We start from the raw sequence: 16,638 nt of genomic DNA, 5'->3' as shown, positions 1-16,638 counted from the left end.
GCTTGCAGTCCATTTTCATTTGTACCCACATCAGTCTAGAGCTCATTTCCTTACACTATGTCACACACTCCCAGAACTCCTGCTTCAGTAGTAATGCCACCTTTTCCTTAGCTCTTGCCCTCTCACCAATCCCTGACTAACTCCTAAGACATTTCTAAACCATTCCTTTCCTTTACTCTTGAGCTTTGTTACACTCAGACCCAGAGCAACTAGGTTTCTTTCCTCAAACGTACAGCTTATCTCTCCTTTCGTCTCAACTTGTTTACATTCACATGCATTCAGATACCCCATCCTGAGCATTTGATGATCAACACTACCTTCTTGGCTCCTTCTTTTGATCCATCTTTTAGAAATTAAAATACAAGAAGGGTGGTTCCAGTCCCCTTTAGTTGCCTTCTATGGCTTGTGGGGAATACAGAGGTTGAATTCTTTCTCCCTTACCCCAGGGAAATGTGCTTATGAAAATATTAAGAACAGTAAAGGTAAGCACAATCGGGGAATGGGCTGTGTCCCAACAGTTAGTAGTGCCAACTCCTTTTAGAACCACCATATTAGAAGTAGCATTTTGCAGTACAAGTGGACACTTAGGCATTAACAAACTCTTAACAAAATTCTTAGGCATTTGTACTGGCCTAGATTTAAGCAGGATGTATCTCACATTGTTAGAACGTGTCAGGTGTGTCATATGGTAAGAAAACCTAATCTGAAAATTAGTCATGTCCCTTTTAATAGCCTATGCTTGTAGTAAAAACTTTCAATATTATTTATAGTTGTTCGCCATGGATACACCATAGATATGGGCAAAACAGCATTTTCCCCTCTCTCTAAATGCAAACTCTCAGATGCTTGTAGGGCTCTGCCTCAGGTAGAGAAATGGTTTTTATACCACAAAATCTACATTTTCAGCATAACCAGGAATTACGAGACCCTCGAGGACGCACACCACTCATGCTTGCAGTTACTCTAGGGCACCTAGAGTCCACCAGATCACTTCTACGGTACCACTGCAATGTTAATGTTGAGAACAATGATGGGTGGACAGGTAAGTGAGAATAAATCATTTTCATCTCTCCTAGTGAGATAAAGTCAGAACTTGACATGGATTAATCGCCTTAGAATACTTTTACCTTCAGTAGATCTGTAGATCATAGTATCCCATGGAAGCATTACGGTGGAAGAAATCTCTTTTCTCTATTCAATTGTTCTTATCTTTGGCTCCATATAAATACAATGTCTAATTTAGTTGGCTGGCACTTGTCCTCAAACTCCAGTTTTTCTTTGAATTCCTTTTTACGTTTGTTTTTTCCATCAGTACTACCTCTACTTTTATCTTATATGTGACAGTGTGCCAGTATGTAATTCTCATTCTTTCCTGAATGTTGTTTTTCGTCTGAGAAAGTGGATTTATTTTTTAGACCCATTATGGGGGTCTTTCAAGATAAGATCCTCATTTGGTCAAAAGTTTAGGTAAGAAAGACTGCTCCTTAACCCTGTGATCAAATAATACCAACCTGATATTGCTTTGGATATTTATATCTAACTTCTTTGTTTGTTTATGAAAAATATGCAGATATCAAATTAATGTGACAAAATGCTAAGGAAATATTGTTCATGGTAGGATGATCACATGTTTGTTGTCACAGCTAGGATTCGTTTTCCTGCAAACAGAGTGTTACTTTAATACTAACTAACTGATGACATAGATAGAATGTAATTAGAAGCCTAATATGATGATGTGGTAGTGTTACAGGAGGCTACTGCAACTGGTGACCCAGAACTGCTTGGCATTGTATTAGAGGGCCGAGACATGCAGCGATACTCCTCACGTGTGGCTGGTATTCCTAACCTTTTAGCAAAGCTTAAAGAGGTAATTCCTAACTTGTTCACATTATATTACTTTGGATTATGATTTTGCATTAGCCACTAGGAAGAAAAATTGTGTGTAATATGGGGGAATATTCTTGGTATTCTTTTCTCAAGTAATATTTTTAATGCTTATCACTAATAAGGTGTCCTGTGCTTGCAACTTCTGATTCATTGATTTTTTCATTTTTTTTTTTTTTTACTAATTATATGCCCCTCCTAACAACCTTTTTACATCTTATCTGAAAAGCATCTTTCTCTCTCAACACACCCAATTTTGTGGACCAGATGGCATCCATCCCTGTGTATTGAAGGGTCTGCAATGAACTTTGCCTGCGCTTATTAGTCTGTTTCATTTCTGTTCATGAACTGAAAGTTTTCTTTTCTTCTTGGAAATATGTTTAGGTACATCCCTTCTCAAAGAAGAATGAATGTTGAAATTCCTTTGACCATTATCCTGTTCCTTTTGCATCTTCCTACAGTATTTCCAAAGTCTTTGAAACCCTTCTTAACTCTCATATTCTCAAAACTCTTTAATCTAAGTCTTCTTTTTGACCATCATTATGGCTCCTGTAAGGCAAGATCTACAGATTGTATCTTTCATATCATACTGTTGTATGGTCATCATCTCTGAAAGATTTTGGAAGATCCTGTGTATTATCCCTTTTTATATAAAAAAAAATGTTTGGTAGAGAATGGTATCAAGGTCTTGTGTCTGATCCCCCCCTATAAAGGCTCCCTCCTTCATTTTGCTTCCCCATATCTAGCTTCCTCTTTGGCTGATTTGTCTCCATAGTTGTTGATGGATCATCCTCCCTCTTTCCCTATCAACAGTGGTTCCTCAAGGTTCTGCCCTGTCTCTTACACCCCTTTTTATAAGCAATTTCCTTTCTTCAACAAACACCAAAATGCATTCACATATTGATGACCCGGCAAAGCATTTCTCCATTTCTTTCCAAACTGCCCTATCCTCTCTGGCTCAGTCTGTATCTCGTCTCATTGCAACTTCCTCTGTAAAATCAGACTTTGACTGGATATCTCAGTGGGGTAGATGTAACCAGGTTAAGCTTAACTGCTTAATACCCCCTGAGAGACATTTGCATGACCTGAGTGATGGCTCCAGACAGATGTATATGCATTGAGATTTGTGCCTCGGTTTTGCAGCCATGCAAAGAGCATTGATGGTGGCTAAGGTGCCAGTGTGCAGTAATTTCTCCCCACAGTCATCATCCATGAATGGTTTATAGCTAGATTTAGAGGAACAGGCAGATAAAACTGAATAATTTGACAATGATGATCTATATTTGGATATTCATAAAGAGTGATTTAATGGACACAGACTCTTTCAGCATCAAAAGTTGAATAAGATGAGAAAGTTCTTTGCAAAAGTGGAGGCATTGTTGCCTGCTGCTGACAACAATGCATTTTGCTGTTGTGGGTGGTAATTTTAGACTTTTACAGTTTTGCTCATTTGAAAAAACTGTCAATGAATCACATTAGTTATAGCAAGAAAAGATTTGTTGTATATATATATATTGGTTCTCAGTGAATGTAGGTTTGCGGCAGGGGTGTGTGATGTCTCCATGGTTGTTTAATTTGTTTATGGATGGGGTTGTTAGGGAGGTAAATGCAAGAGTTTTGGAAAGAGGGGCAAGTATGAAGTCTGTTGGGGATGAGAGAGCTTGGGAAGTGAGTCAGTTGTTGTTCACTGATGATACAGCGCTGGTGGCTGATTCATGTGAGAAACTGCAGAAGCTGGTGACTGAGTTTGGTAAAGTGTGTGGAAGAAGAAAGTTAAGAGTAAATGTGAATAAGAGCAAGGTTATTAGGTACAGTGGGGTTGAGGGTCAAGTCAATTGGGAGGTGAGTTTGAATGGAGAAAAACTGGAGGAAGTGAAGTGTTTTAGATATCTGGGAGTGGATCTGGCGGCGGATGGAACCATGGAAGCGGAAGTGGATCATAGGGTGGGGGAGGGGGCGAAAATTCTGGGGGCCTTGAAGAATGTGTGGAAGTCGAGAACATTATCTCGGAAAGCAAAAATGGGTATGTTCGAAGGAATAGTGGTTCCAACAATGTTGTATGGTTGCGAGGCGTGGGCTATGGATAGAGTTGTGCGCAGGAGGATGGATGTGCTGGAAATGAGATGTTTGAGGACAATGTGTGGTGTGAGGTGGTTTGATCGAGTGAGTAACGTGAGGGTAAGAGAGATGTGTGGAAATAAAAAGAGCGTGGTTGAGAGAGCAGAAGAGGGTGTTTTGAAGTGGTTTGGGCACATGGAGAGAATGAGTGAGGAAAGATTGACCAAGAGGATATATGTGTCGGAGGTGGAGGGAACGAGGAGAAGAGGGAGACCAAATTGGAGGTGGAAAGATGGAGTGAAAAAGATTTTGTGTGATCGGGGCCTGAACATGCAGGAGGGTGAAAGGAGGGCAAGGAATAGAGTGAATTGGAGCGATGTGGTATACCGGGGTTGACGTGCTGTCAGTGGATTGAATCAAGGCATGTGAAGCGTCTGGGGTAAACCATGGAAAGCTGTGTAGGTATGTATATTTGCGTGTGTGGACGTATGTATATACATGTGTATGGGGGGGGTTGGGCCATTTCTTTCGTCTGTTTCCTTGCGCTACCTCGCAAACGCGGGAGACAGCGACAAAGTATAAAAAAAAAAAATATATATATATATATATATATATATATATATATATATATATATATATATATATATATATATATATATATATTTCCCATTTTAGAAAGTTAATACAAGGAGGGGAGGATTTCTGGCCCCCCGCTCCCGTCCCCTCTAGTCGCTTTCTACGACACGCGAGGAATACGTGGGAAGTATTCTTTCACCCCTCTCCCCAGGGATAATATACATATATATATACATATACACATACACACACATACACATACATACGCACATATACATACACACACACACACATACATATATATACATATGAAAAATGTAAGAAACAATTTAGAAAACTGAAACTTCTAGCTTGAAATGAATGAAAAAATGAATGTCACATAATGGTTCAACCTCTGGCTATGGAAAAAGGAAATGTATAATTTATTTACACAAACGTCAATAGCAGTTCTCATCAATCAAAAAGCTCTTTATAAATAATAAATAATCAATGAAGTTTTACTTTCATACATAGATAATTTGGTATCTTCTCTGTCGGAGACAGGTCTGCACTTAACATAAAATGGTTTGGTTTGGATGGTATTGCAGTGGAATTTATTAAAAAAGGGGGTGAGTGTATTGTTGACTGGTTGGTAAGGTTATTTAATGTATGTATGACTCATGGTGAGGTGCCTGAGGATTGGCGGAATGCGTGCATAGTGCCATTGTACAAAGGCAAAGGGGATAAGAGTGAGTGCTCAAATTACAGAGGTATAAGTTTGTTGAGTATTCCTGGTAAATTATATGGGAGGGTATTGATTGAGAGGGTGAAGGCATGTACAGAGCATCAGATTGGGGAAGAGCAGTGTGGTTTCAGAAGTGGTAGAGGATGTGTGGATCAGGTGTTTGCTTTGAAGAATGTATGTGAGAAATACTTAGAAAAGCAAATGGATTTGTATGTAGCATTTATGGATCTGGAGAAGGCATATGATAGAGTTGATAAAGATGCTCTGTGGAAGGTATTAAGAATATATGGTGTGTGAGGAAAGTTGTTAGAAGCAGTGAAAAGTTTTTATCGAGGATGTAAGGCATGTGTACGTGTAGGAAGAGAGGAAAGTGATTGGTTCTCAGTGAATGTAGGTGTGCGGCAGGGGTGTGTGATGTCTCCATGGTTGTTTAATTTGTTTATGGATGGGGTTGTTAGGGAGGTAAATGCAAGAGTTTTGGAAAGAGGGGCAAGTATGAAGTCTGTTGGGGATGAGAGAGCTTGGGAAGTGAGTCAGTTGTTGTTCGCTGATGATACAGCGCTGGTGGCTGATTCATGTGAGAAACTGCAGAAGCTGGTGACTGAGTTTGGAAAAGTGTGTGGAAGAAGAAAGTTAAGAGTAAATGTGAATAAGAGCAAGGTTATTAGGTACAGTAGGGTTGAGGGTCAAGTCAATTGGGAGGTGAGTTTGAATGGAGAAAAACTAGAGGAAGTGAAGTGTTTTAGATATCTGGGAGTGGATCTGGCAGCGGATGGAACCATGGAAGCGGAAGTGGATCATAGGGTGGGGGAGGGGGCAAAAATTCTGGGGGCCTTGAAGAATGTGTGGAAGTCGAGAACATTATCTCGGAAAGCAAAAATGGGTATGTTTGAAGGAATAGTGGTTCCAACAATGTTGTATGGTTGCGAGGCGTGGGCTATGGATAGAGTTGTGCGCAGGAGGATGGATGTGCTGGAAATGAGATGTTTGAGGACAATGTGTGGTGTGAGGTGGTTTGATCGAGTGAGTAACGTAAGGGTAAGAGAGATGTGTGGAAATAAAAAGAGCGTGGTTGAGAGAGCAGAAGAGGGTGTTTTGAAGTGGTTTGGGCACATGGAGAGAATGAGTGAGGAAAGATTGACCAAGAGGATATATGTGTCGGAGGTGGAGGGAACGAGGAGAAGAGGGAGACCAAATTGGAGGTGGAAAGATGGAGTGAAAAAGATTTTGTGTGATCGGGGCCTGAACATGCAGAAGGGTGAAAGGAGGGCAAGGAATAGAGTGAATTGGAGCGATGTGGTATACCGGGGTTGACGTGCTGTCAGTGGATTGAATCAAGGCATGTGAAGCGTCTGGGGTAAACCATGGAAAGCTGTGTAGGTATGTATATTTGCGTGTGTGGACGTATGTATATACATGTGTATGGGGGGGGGGTTGGGCCATTTCTTTCGTCTGTTTCCTTGCGCTACCTCGCAAACGCGGGAGACAGCGACAAAGTATAATAAATAAATATAAATATATATATATATTATCCCTGGGGATAGGGGAGAAAGAATACTTCCCACGTATTCCCTGCGTGTTGTAGAAGGCGACTAAAAGTGAGGGAGCGGGGGTCTGGAAATCCTCCCCTCTCGTTTTTTTTTAATTTTCCAAAAGAAGGAACAGAGAATTGGGCCAGGTGAGGGTATTCCCTCAAAGGCCCAGTCCTCTGTTCTTAACGCTACCTCGCTAATGCGGGAAATGGCGAATAGTTTAAAAGAAAGAAATATATATATTTTTTTTTTTTATTATACTTTGTCGCTGTCTCCCGCGTTTGCGAGGTAGCGCAAGGAAACAGACGAAAGAAATGGCCCAACCCCCCCCATACACATGTATATACATACGTCCACACACGCAAATATACATACCTACACAACTTTCCATGGTTTACCCCAGACGCTTCACATGCCTTGCTTCAATCCACTGACAGCACGTCAACCCCGGTATACCACATCGCTCCAATTCACTCTATTCCTTGCCCTCCTTTCACCCTCCTGCATGTTCAGGCCCCGATCACATAAAATCTTTTTCACTCCTTCTTTCCACCTCCAATTTGGTCTCCCTCTTCTCCTTGTTCCCTCCACCTCCGACACATATATCCTCTTGGTCAATCTTTCCTCACTCATCCTCTCCATGTGCCCAAACCACTTCAAAACACCCTCTTCTGCTCTCTCAACCACGCTCTTTTTATTTCCACACATCTCTCTTACCCTTACGTTACTCACTCGATCAAACCACCTCACACCACACATTGTCCTCAAACATCTCATTTCCAGCACATCCATCCTCCTGCGCACAACTCTATCCATAGCCCACGCCTCGCAACCATACAACATTTTGGAACCACTATTCCTTCAAACATACCCATTTTTGCTTTCCGAGATAATGTTCTCGACTTCCACACATTCTTCAAGGCCTCAGGATTTTCGCCCCCTCCCCCACCCTATGATCCACTTCCGCTTCCATGGTTCCATCCGCTGCCAGATCCACTCCCAGATATCTAAAACACTTCTCTTCCTCCAGTTTTTCTCCATTCAAACTCACCTCCCAATTGACGTGACCCTCAACCCTACTGTACCTAATAACCTTGCTCTTATTCACATTTACTCTTAACTTTCTTCTTCCACACACTTTTCCAAACTCAGTCACCAGCTTCTGCAGTTTCTCACATGAATCAGCCACCAGCGCTGTATCATCAGCGAACAACAACTGACTCACTTCCCAAGCTCTCTCATCCCCAACAGACTTCATACTTGCCCCTCTTTCCAAAACTCTTGCATTTACCTCCCTAACAACCCCATCCATAAACAAATTAAACAACCATGGAGACATCACACACCCCTGCCGCAAACCTACATTCACTGAGAACCAATCACTTTCCTCTCTTCCTACACGTACACATGCCTTACATCCTCGATAAAAACTTTTCACTGCTTCTAACAACTTTCCTCCCACACCATATATTCTTAATACCTTCCACAGAGCATCTCTATCAACTCTATCATATGCCTTCTTCAGATCCATAAATGCTACATACAAATCCATTTGCTTTTCTAAGTATTTCTCACATACATTCTTCAAAGCAAACACCTGATCCACACATCCTCTACCACTTCTGAAACCACACTGCTCTTCCCCAATCTGATGCTCTGTATATGCCTTCACCCTCTCAATCAATACCCTCCCATATAATTTACCAGGAATACTCAACAAACTTATACCTCTGTAATTTGAGCACTCACTCTTATCCCCTTTGCCTTTGTACAATGGCACTATGCACGCATTCCGCCAATCCTCAGGCACCTCACCATGAGTCATACATACATTAAATAACCTTACCAACCAGTCAACAATACAGTCACCCCCTTTTTTAATAAATTCCACTGCAATACCATCCAAACCTGCTGCCTTGCCGGCTTTCATCTTCCGCAAAGCTTTCACTACCTCTTCTCTGTTTACCAAATCATTTTCCCTAACCCTCTCACTTTGCACACCACCTCGACCAAAACACCCTATATCTGCCACTCTATCATCAAACACATTCAACAAACCTTCAAAATACTCACTCCATCTCCTTCTCACATCACCACTACTTGTTATCACCTCCCCATTTGTGCCCTTCACTAAAGTTCCCATATATATATATATATATATTGGAAAGGATCACAATTTTGCGCGTGATCAAGATATTCCTATGAGTCCACGGGGAAAATGAAACACGAAAAGTTCCCAAGTGCACTTTCGTGTAATAATCACATCATCGGGGAGACACAAGAGAGAAATATAACAGTCAGTTGATATACATCGAAGAGACGAAGCTAGGACGCCATTTGGTAAACATGTGATTGTCCAAAACATGTTGAATGTGTTTGATGATAGTGTGGCAGATATAGGGTGTTTTGGTCGAGGTGGTGTGCAAAGTGAGAGGGTTAGGGAAAATGATTTGGTAAACAGAGAAGAGGTAGTAATTTCTTTGCGGAAGATGAAAGCCGGCAAGGCAGCAGGTTTGGATGGTATTGCAGTGGAATCTATTAAAAAAGGGGGTGACTGTATTGTTGACTGGTTGGTAAGGTTATTTAATGTATGTATGACTCATGGTGAGGTGCCTGAGGATTGGCGGAATGCGTGCATAGTGCCATTGTACAAAGGCAAAGGGGATAAGAGTGAGTGCTCAAATTACAGAGGTATAAGTTTGTTGAGTATTCCTGGTAAATTATATGGGAGGGTATTGATTGAGAGGGTGAAGGCATGTACAGAGCATCAGATTGGGGAAGAGCAGTGTGGTTTCAGAAGTGGTAGAGGATGTGTGGATCAGGTGTTTGCTTTGAAGAATGTATGTGAGAAATACTTAGAAAAGCAAATGGATTTGTATGTTGCATTTATGGATCTGGAGAAGGCATATGACAGAGTTGATAGAGATGCTCTGTGGAAGGTATTAAGAATATATGGTGTGGAAGGCAAGTTGTTAGAAGCAGTGAAAAGCTTTTATCGAGGATGTAAGGCATGTGTACGTGTAGGAAGAGAGGAAAGTGATTGGTTCTCATTGAATGTAGGTTTGCGGCAGGGGTGTGTGATGTCTCCATGGTTGTTTAATTTGTTTATGGATGGGGTTGTTTGGGAGGTGAATGCAAGAGTTTTGGAAAGAGGGGCAAGTATGCAGTCTGTTGGGATGAGAGAGCTTGGGAAGTGAGTCAGTTGTTGTTCGCTGATGATACAGCGCTGGTGGCTGATTCATGTGAGAAACTGCAGAAGCTGGTGACTGAGTTTGGTAAAGTGTGTGAAAGAAGAAAGTTAAGAGTAAATGTGAATAAGAGCAAGGTTATTAGGTACAGTGGGATTGAGTGTCAAGTCAATTGGGAGGTAAGTTTGAATGGAGAAAAACTGGAGGAAGTAAAGTGTTTTAGATATCTGGGAGTGGATCTGGCAGCGGATGGAACCATGGAAGCGGAAGTGAATCATAGGGTGGGGGAGGGGGCGAAAATTCTGGGAGCCTTGAAAAATGTGTGGAAGTCGAGAACATTATCTTGGAAAGCAAAAATGGGTATGTTTGAAGGAATAGTGGTTCCAACAATGTTGTATGGCTGTGAGGCGTGGGCTATGGATAGAGGTGTGTGCAGGAGGGTGGATGTGCTGGAATTGAGATGTTTGAGGACAATATGTGTTGTGAGGTGGTTTGATCGAGTAAGTAATGTAAGGGTAAGAGAGATGTGTGGAAATAAGAGCGTCGTTGAGAGAGCAGAAGAGGGTGTTTTGAAATGGTTCGGTCGCATAGAGAGAATGAGTGAGGAAAGATTGACCAAGAGGATATATATGTCAGAGGTAGAGGGAACGAGAAGTGGGAGACCAAATTGGAGGTGGAAAGATGGAGTGAAAAAGATTTTGTGTGATCGGGGCCTGAACATGCAGGAGGGTGAAAGGCGTGCAAGGAGTAGAGTTAATTAGAATGATGTGGTATACCGGGGTCGACGTGCTGTCAATGGATTGAACCAGGGCATGTGAAGCGTCGGGTAAACCATGGAAAGTTGTGTGGGGCCTGGATGTGGAAAGGGAGCTGTGGTTTCGGTGCATTATTACATGACAGCTAGAGACTGACTGTGAACGAATGGGGCCTTTGTTGTCTTTTCCTAGCGCTACCTCGCACACGTGGGGGGGAGGGGGATGTTATTCCATGTGTGGCGAGGTGGCGATGGGAATGGATAAAGGCAGACAGTGTGAATATTGTACATGTGTATATATGTATATGTCTGTGTGTGTATATATATGTGTACATTGAGATGTATAGGTATGTATATTTGCGTGTGTGGACGTGTATGTATATACATGTGTATGTGGGTGGGTTGGGCCATTTCTTTCGTCTGTTTCCTTGCGCTACCTCGCAAACGCAGGAGACAGCAACAAAGCAAAATGAATAAATAGATAAATATATATATATATATCTCTTGCACTGGATCTCCAATTTCACAACTTAGCACATCGAAGGTTCTTGGTTTCTTTGTAATATTTAACTTATCTTGAGAACCTCACATTTAATGAATAGTTAAGTCTTCCAGTTAGAAACTGGGACTCCTGTTTATTTACCAAAATTTCTTCTATACAGTTGCTCCATTTATACAAAAGATTGATCTGCCCTTACATGGAGCACTGCTTTTCCGCTTGGAGTGGTTCTTGCTCAACATTCTTACTAGACAGAGTTGAATCTAAAGCAAGTTGGACTTATCAACTCTCCCAGACTAACTGCACGTCATGCCTTAGGCTGCAGTGTTGGTTCACTTTCTCATTTCAACAGGTATTACTTTGGTTTTTGCTGTTGAGCACTGGTTGCTAGTGTGCTCCCATCATTAGCTAGATCGCATATTTTTTGGCAAGCCAGTCCATCATGAAATTATTGTGTGGCCATTAGCAACTCAAGGATTTGCTGTTTTTGTAACTTTTTCATTACACCTTGGTGCTTTGGGACTCTACACCCACATGTCTTTTGTAATAACTGTGACTTGGCCCTCTGAAAAGACAGGTTTTCCACTTCCTCCAAAATTCTTAAGGTATGTTTTCCTCTTTCTCTTCTTTTTCCCCTCTCATCAATCCTCTTTATATTTCAATTTGGGTATGACCATGATGTGGACTTTTGTTTCTGACTGAACCCTCCAACATTTAAAAACTCACTAACATATAAGTATTTTAAGGCAGTGTTTCAGTTATTGCTTATGATTCCATGACTTGAAGTTATGGAAGAAGTTATCATTTCCCAGAATAGAATGAGAAAGCTCTGTACATGCTGTTTTGTGTTGAACATTCCTTTTTTTCGTTTGTTAATGAAATGTGTGAGATACTTATTTGCTTTTCAAAATATAAATAAGTGTCATTGCTTTGATGTAATGAATGTATGATAAAAGGCTTTTCATATTGTTACATTTTGCTTTTTTCATTCCAACAGGCGCCAGACTTTTATGTTGAGATGAAGTGGGAATTTACTAGTTGGGGTAAGTTTTGCTTATTTTAACTAAACTAGGCCTGTGTGAATATTGTGGTGTATGTTTTTTCTTAGATGTACTCTTAAAATGTCTTATATATCCATTGCATCCATTCATAATTGAAGTAACCATAAAGTTTTCATCACATTCTTAGACAGATACAGATATCCCCTGGTGCATATTGGAGATATGTTTCTGGAAAATAACAACAAAAATAGTTGAATTGATTTTAGCAGAGGATACAGTGGAGTAAAAGGGGTTATATTCTAGGGGGAGATTTATCATAATTTTCACACAAATATACAAATGAAATGTCTAGAAACATACAGTACAGTTACAGTGCTAATTTGATGTTTTTTATAAACAGTTTTCTCTCTCTCTTTGGTAAGGTAGTGTAAGGAACAGACAAACAATGGCCTTATTTGTATGCATCCAGTCTCTGACTGTTATGTATGATGTGCTGAAAACAGGGCTCACCTCCACAGACTATTCCATGTCTTTCCCTGGCTGTTCCATGTGCAATAGTTTATCCCATTAACAACTTATTGTCTTTCCCATATCCCACATCGATCCAGTTCTTCTATCCCATGCATGCATCTTGCCCTCCTAAATGTTCAGACCCTGGTACTCCAAAGCCTCTTTCAATCCAACTCTCCATCTGCCTTGATCTCCCTGTCCCCTTCCTCCTTTGACTTGATATGATCATCATCTTAGAATTTCTTTACTACTCCTGTCCAGATGCAAAGACCATTTTAGGACATCCCACTCACCTCTCTGTTATACTGCATCTACTACCACACCTTTTCCTTACACTGTCCTTCCATATAATCAGTCTGTTACACCACGTAACATGCTCAGACATTTCATTTTCAATATGTCAACCCTCTTCCATTTTTTTGCATATAGGGCCTAAGATCAACATCCAAATAACACTGTTGAGACAACTATACCTTCAGACATACCCACCTGTGTTTAACAGACACTGACCTCTCCTCTAACAACTCCACAATGCACTCAGGACCTTAGACCCCTCTTTCCCAGCCTGTGACCTACTTTAACCTCATGGTTTCATTGTTTTGCAAGTTTACTCTTTGGTATCTATAGCACTCCACTTCTCCAGGTCCGCTCATTCAATCGCTCAAACCATCTTGTTTCATCTCCCTTCTGCCCCTCATTACTGTATTATTTATTATTTATATTCATTCTCAACTTTCTTCTTTCTCACATCCTCCAAAGCTGTTTCTTTCTTGTGTTTGTCACCAGAGCTGTGTCATCTGTTAGCAGGAACTGATTTACTTCCCATGCCCTTTCAACCTCCAGTATGTTATAGACCTGCCACTTGCTTTAAAACGCTTGCATTTACGTTCTCCCCTCCTGTATATAAACAGGTCAAATAATAGTGGTTGCAACACACATTTTTGACACAGATCCACCTTCAGCAAGAACCATTCACCCCCTCCCTTCTTACTTGCACACATACCATACTGTCCTAGTCAAATCTCATCGTAAATAATGAACACATACCATACTGTCCTTATCGAGGACATGTGTACTTGTGTATGGCATGTGTACGTGTAGGAAGAGATGAAAGTGATTGGTTCTCAGTGAATGTAGGTTTGCGGCAGGGATGGGTGATGTCTCCATGGTTGTTTAATTTGTTTATGGATGGGGTTGTTAGGGAGGTAAATGCAAGAGTTTTGGAAAGAGGGGCAAGTATGAAGTCTGTTGGGGATGAGAGAGCTTGGGAAGTGAGTCAGTTGTTGTTCGCTGATGATACAGCGCTGGTGGCTGATTCATGTGAGAAACTGCAGAAGCTGGTGACTGAGTTTGATAAAGTGTGTGAAAGAAGAAAGTTAAGAGTAAATGTGAATAAGAGCAAGGTTATTAGGTACAGTAGGGTTGAGGGTCAAGTCAATTGGGAGGTAAGTTTGAATGGAGAAAAACTGGAGGAAGTAAAGTGTTTTAGATATCTGGGAGTGGATCTAGCAGCGGATGGAACCATGGAAGCGGAAGTGGATCATAGGGTGGGGGAGGGGGCGAAAATCCTGGGAGCCTTGAAGAATGTGTGGAAGTCAAGAACATTATCTCGGAAATCAAAAATGGGTATGTTTGAAGGAATAGTGGTTCCAACAATGTTGTATGGTTGCGAGGGGTGGGGTATGGATAGAGTTGTGCGTAGGAGGATGGATGTGCTGGAAATGAGATGTTTGAGGACAGTGTGTGGTGTGAGGTGGTTTGATCGAGTAAGTAACATAAGGGTAAGAGAGATGTGTGGAAATAAAAAGAGCGTGGTTGAGAGAGCAGAAGAGGGTGTTTTGAAATGGTTTGGGCACATAGAGAGAATGAGTGAGGAAAGATTGACCAAGAGGATATATGTGTCAGAGGTGGAGGGAATGAGGAGAAGTGGGAGACCAAATTGGAGGTGGGAAGATGGAGTGAAAAAGATTTTGTGTGATCGGGGCCTGAACATGCAGGAGGGTGAAAGGCGTGCAAGGAATAGAGTGAATTGGATCGATGTGGTATACTGGGGTTGACGTGCTGTCAGTGGATTGAATCAGGGCATGTGAAGCGTCTGGGGTAAACCATGGAAAGCTGTGTAGGTATTCTATTTGCGTGTGTGGACGTATGTATATACATGTGTATGGGGGTGGGTTGGGCCATTTCTTTCGTCTGTTTCCTTGCACTACCTCGCAAACACGGGAGACAGCGACAAAGCAAAAAAAAAAAAAAAACCATACTGTCCTAGTCAAATCTCATCGTAAATAACTTTCCATATACCGCTTAGATTCAGAGCCCCTTCCGCAATGACTCTCTGTTAACCTTGTCATATGCTTTTTTTAAGATCCTTAGATCCATAAATACTACAAAAATTTCACTCTTTATCCAAGCATTTTTTTCACAAATTCTTCAAGTTTTACACCTGGCCCTCACATCCTCTGCTAGTTCTGAAATTCTGTGGTTGACTCCATCTTCTCAGTTACCACTTCCCATTATACAATACCATGTATACTCACTATAATTGCACCTGTGAAATTCAAGCATTCATTTTTGTATCTCCTACATGTTTATAAGTGCTCTGTTTTATGTATGCATTGTGCCAGTCTTTAGGTACTTAACCTTGGCCCATACAAATATTGAATAGCCCAACCAGCTAGTCAACAATGCTGTCTCCCACTTTCTTAATAAATTCATCCATAATCCTATCCACCTCCACAGTTTTGCCATACATTAACTTTCTCTGCCTTGAATATTTTCACCAAGCAGTTAGGCAAGACTCTCACTCTGCATACCTCCTTTCTTTTCCTAAACAGTCAATATCTGCCACCATTACATGTAGTGGATTCAACTGTTCTTCAGGATATTCATTCTTTCTCTTTCTCTTATTTGCCTGTTATCCTTCAGATGCATAGTTTGAATGTATTCAGTTGAATTCCCAGTAATATTGATAATGGTTATCCCTGGAGATAGGGGAGAAAGAATACTTCCCACACATTCCCTGCATGTTGTAGAAGGCAACTAAAAGGGGAGGGAGTGGGGGCTGGAAATCCTCTCCTCTTGTTTTCAGTTTTCCAGAAGGAACAGAGAAGGGAGCCAACTAAGGACTTCCCTCAAAGGCTCAGTCCTATGGTCTTCAGGCTACCTTGCTAATGTGGGAAATGGTGAATAGTATGAAAAAAAAAAGAACTGATAATGGTGTCTGACTTTTCTCCATGAGAGTGAAAAGATGTTTCCATTATCAGTGTTTGACAGCACCCCTCAGGAGTTCAAAATGAATACCACATTGAATGCACTGCAATATGTGCATGCAAGAGGGAACTTGAGAGTGGTGCCAGACACATATGTGACCCACACTACTACAGTGATATGCACAGAGATTGTTCTTATTTTCAGATTTTTTTTTTTACACTTCTTAATGATTAAGTTGTTTTCATGTGTATATTTTCTTATTGGACAGAGGGGCAGCTGGAGGGATGTCTGATCATTATATTTGTGGACGTGAAGGTGAAGAGTTGTAGGGGTTTTCAGAAAAGAAGAGAGAATGTTAGGATGAAGAGAGTGGGGTGAGAGAGTATCATTAAATTTTAGAATAAAAAGATGTTTTGGAAGGAGGTAAATAAATTATGTAAGACAAGAGAACAAATGGGAACATCGGTGAAGGGTGTTAATGGGGAGGTAACAAGTAGTGGTGAAGTGAGGAGATGAGTGAGTATTTTGAAAGTTTGTTGAATGTGTTTGATGATCGATTAGTCTAGGTGGTGTGCAAAGTGAGAGGGTCAGGTAGAATGGTTTGGTAAACAGAGAAGAGTTAGTGAAAGCTTTGTGGAAAATGAAATCCGGCAAGGCAGTGAGTTTGGATGGTATTGCAGTGGAATTTATTAGAAAAGGGGG

At 41.1% G+C, this 16,638-nt stretch overlaps 1 protein-coding gene across 1 annotated transcript in view; it reads left to right on the top strand.

Moving 5' to 3' along the window:
- LOC139765027 (ankyrin repeat domain-containing protein 13D) overlaps positions 1-16,638 on the top strand; it is a 128,382-nt gene that overhangs the window by 12,685 nt on the left and 99,059 nt on the right. Inside the window, exons 3-5 of the mRNA XM_071692103.1 lie at positions 907-1,042; positions 1,743-1,867; positions 12,213-12,258. Of these exons, the coding sequence (XP_071548204.1) occupies positions 907-1,042; positions 1,743-1,867; positions 12,213-12,258 (307 nt within the window). The remainder of the gene's footprint in view (positions 1-906; positions 1,043-1,742; positions 1,868-12,212; positions 12,259-16,638) is intronic.

The sequence above is a fragment of the Panulirus ornatus genome, chromosome 52, assembly GCF_036320965.1.
Source record: "Panulirus ornatus isolate Po-2019 chromosome 52, ASM3632096v1, whole genome shotgun sequence".
Lineage (NCBI taxonomy): Eukaryota > Metazoa > Arthropoda > Malacostraca > Decapoda > Palinuridae > Panulirus > Panulirus ornatus.
Note: the sequence above shows the minus strand (reverse complement) of the source record. Positions and strands in the feature narration are given on the sequence as shown.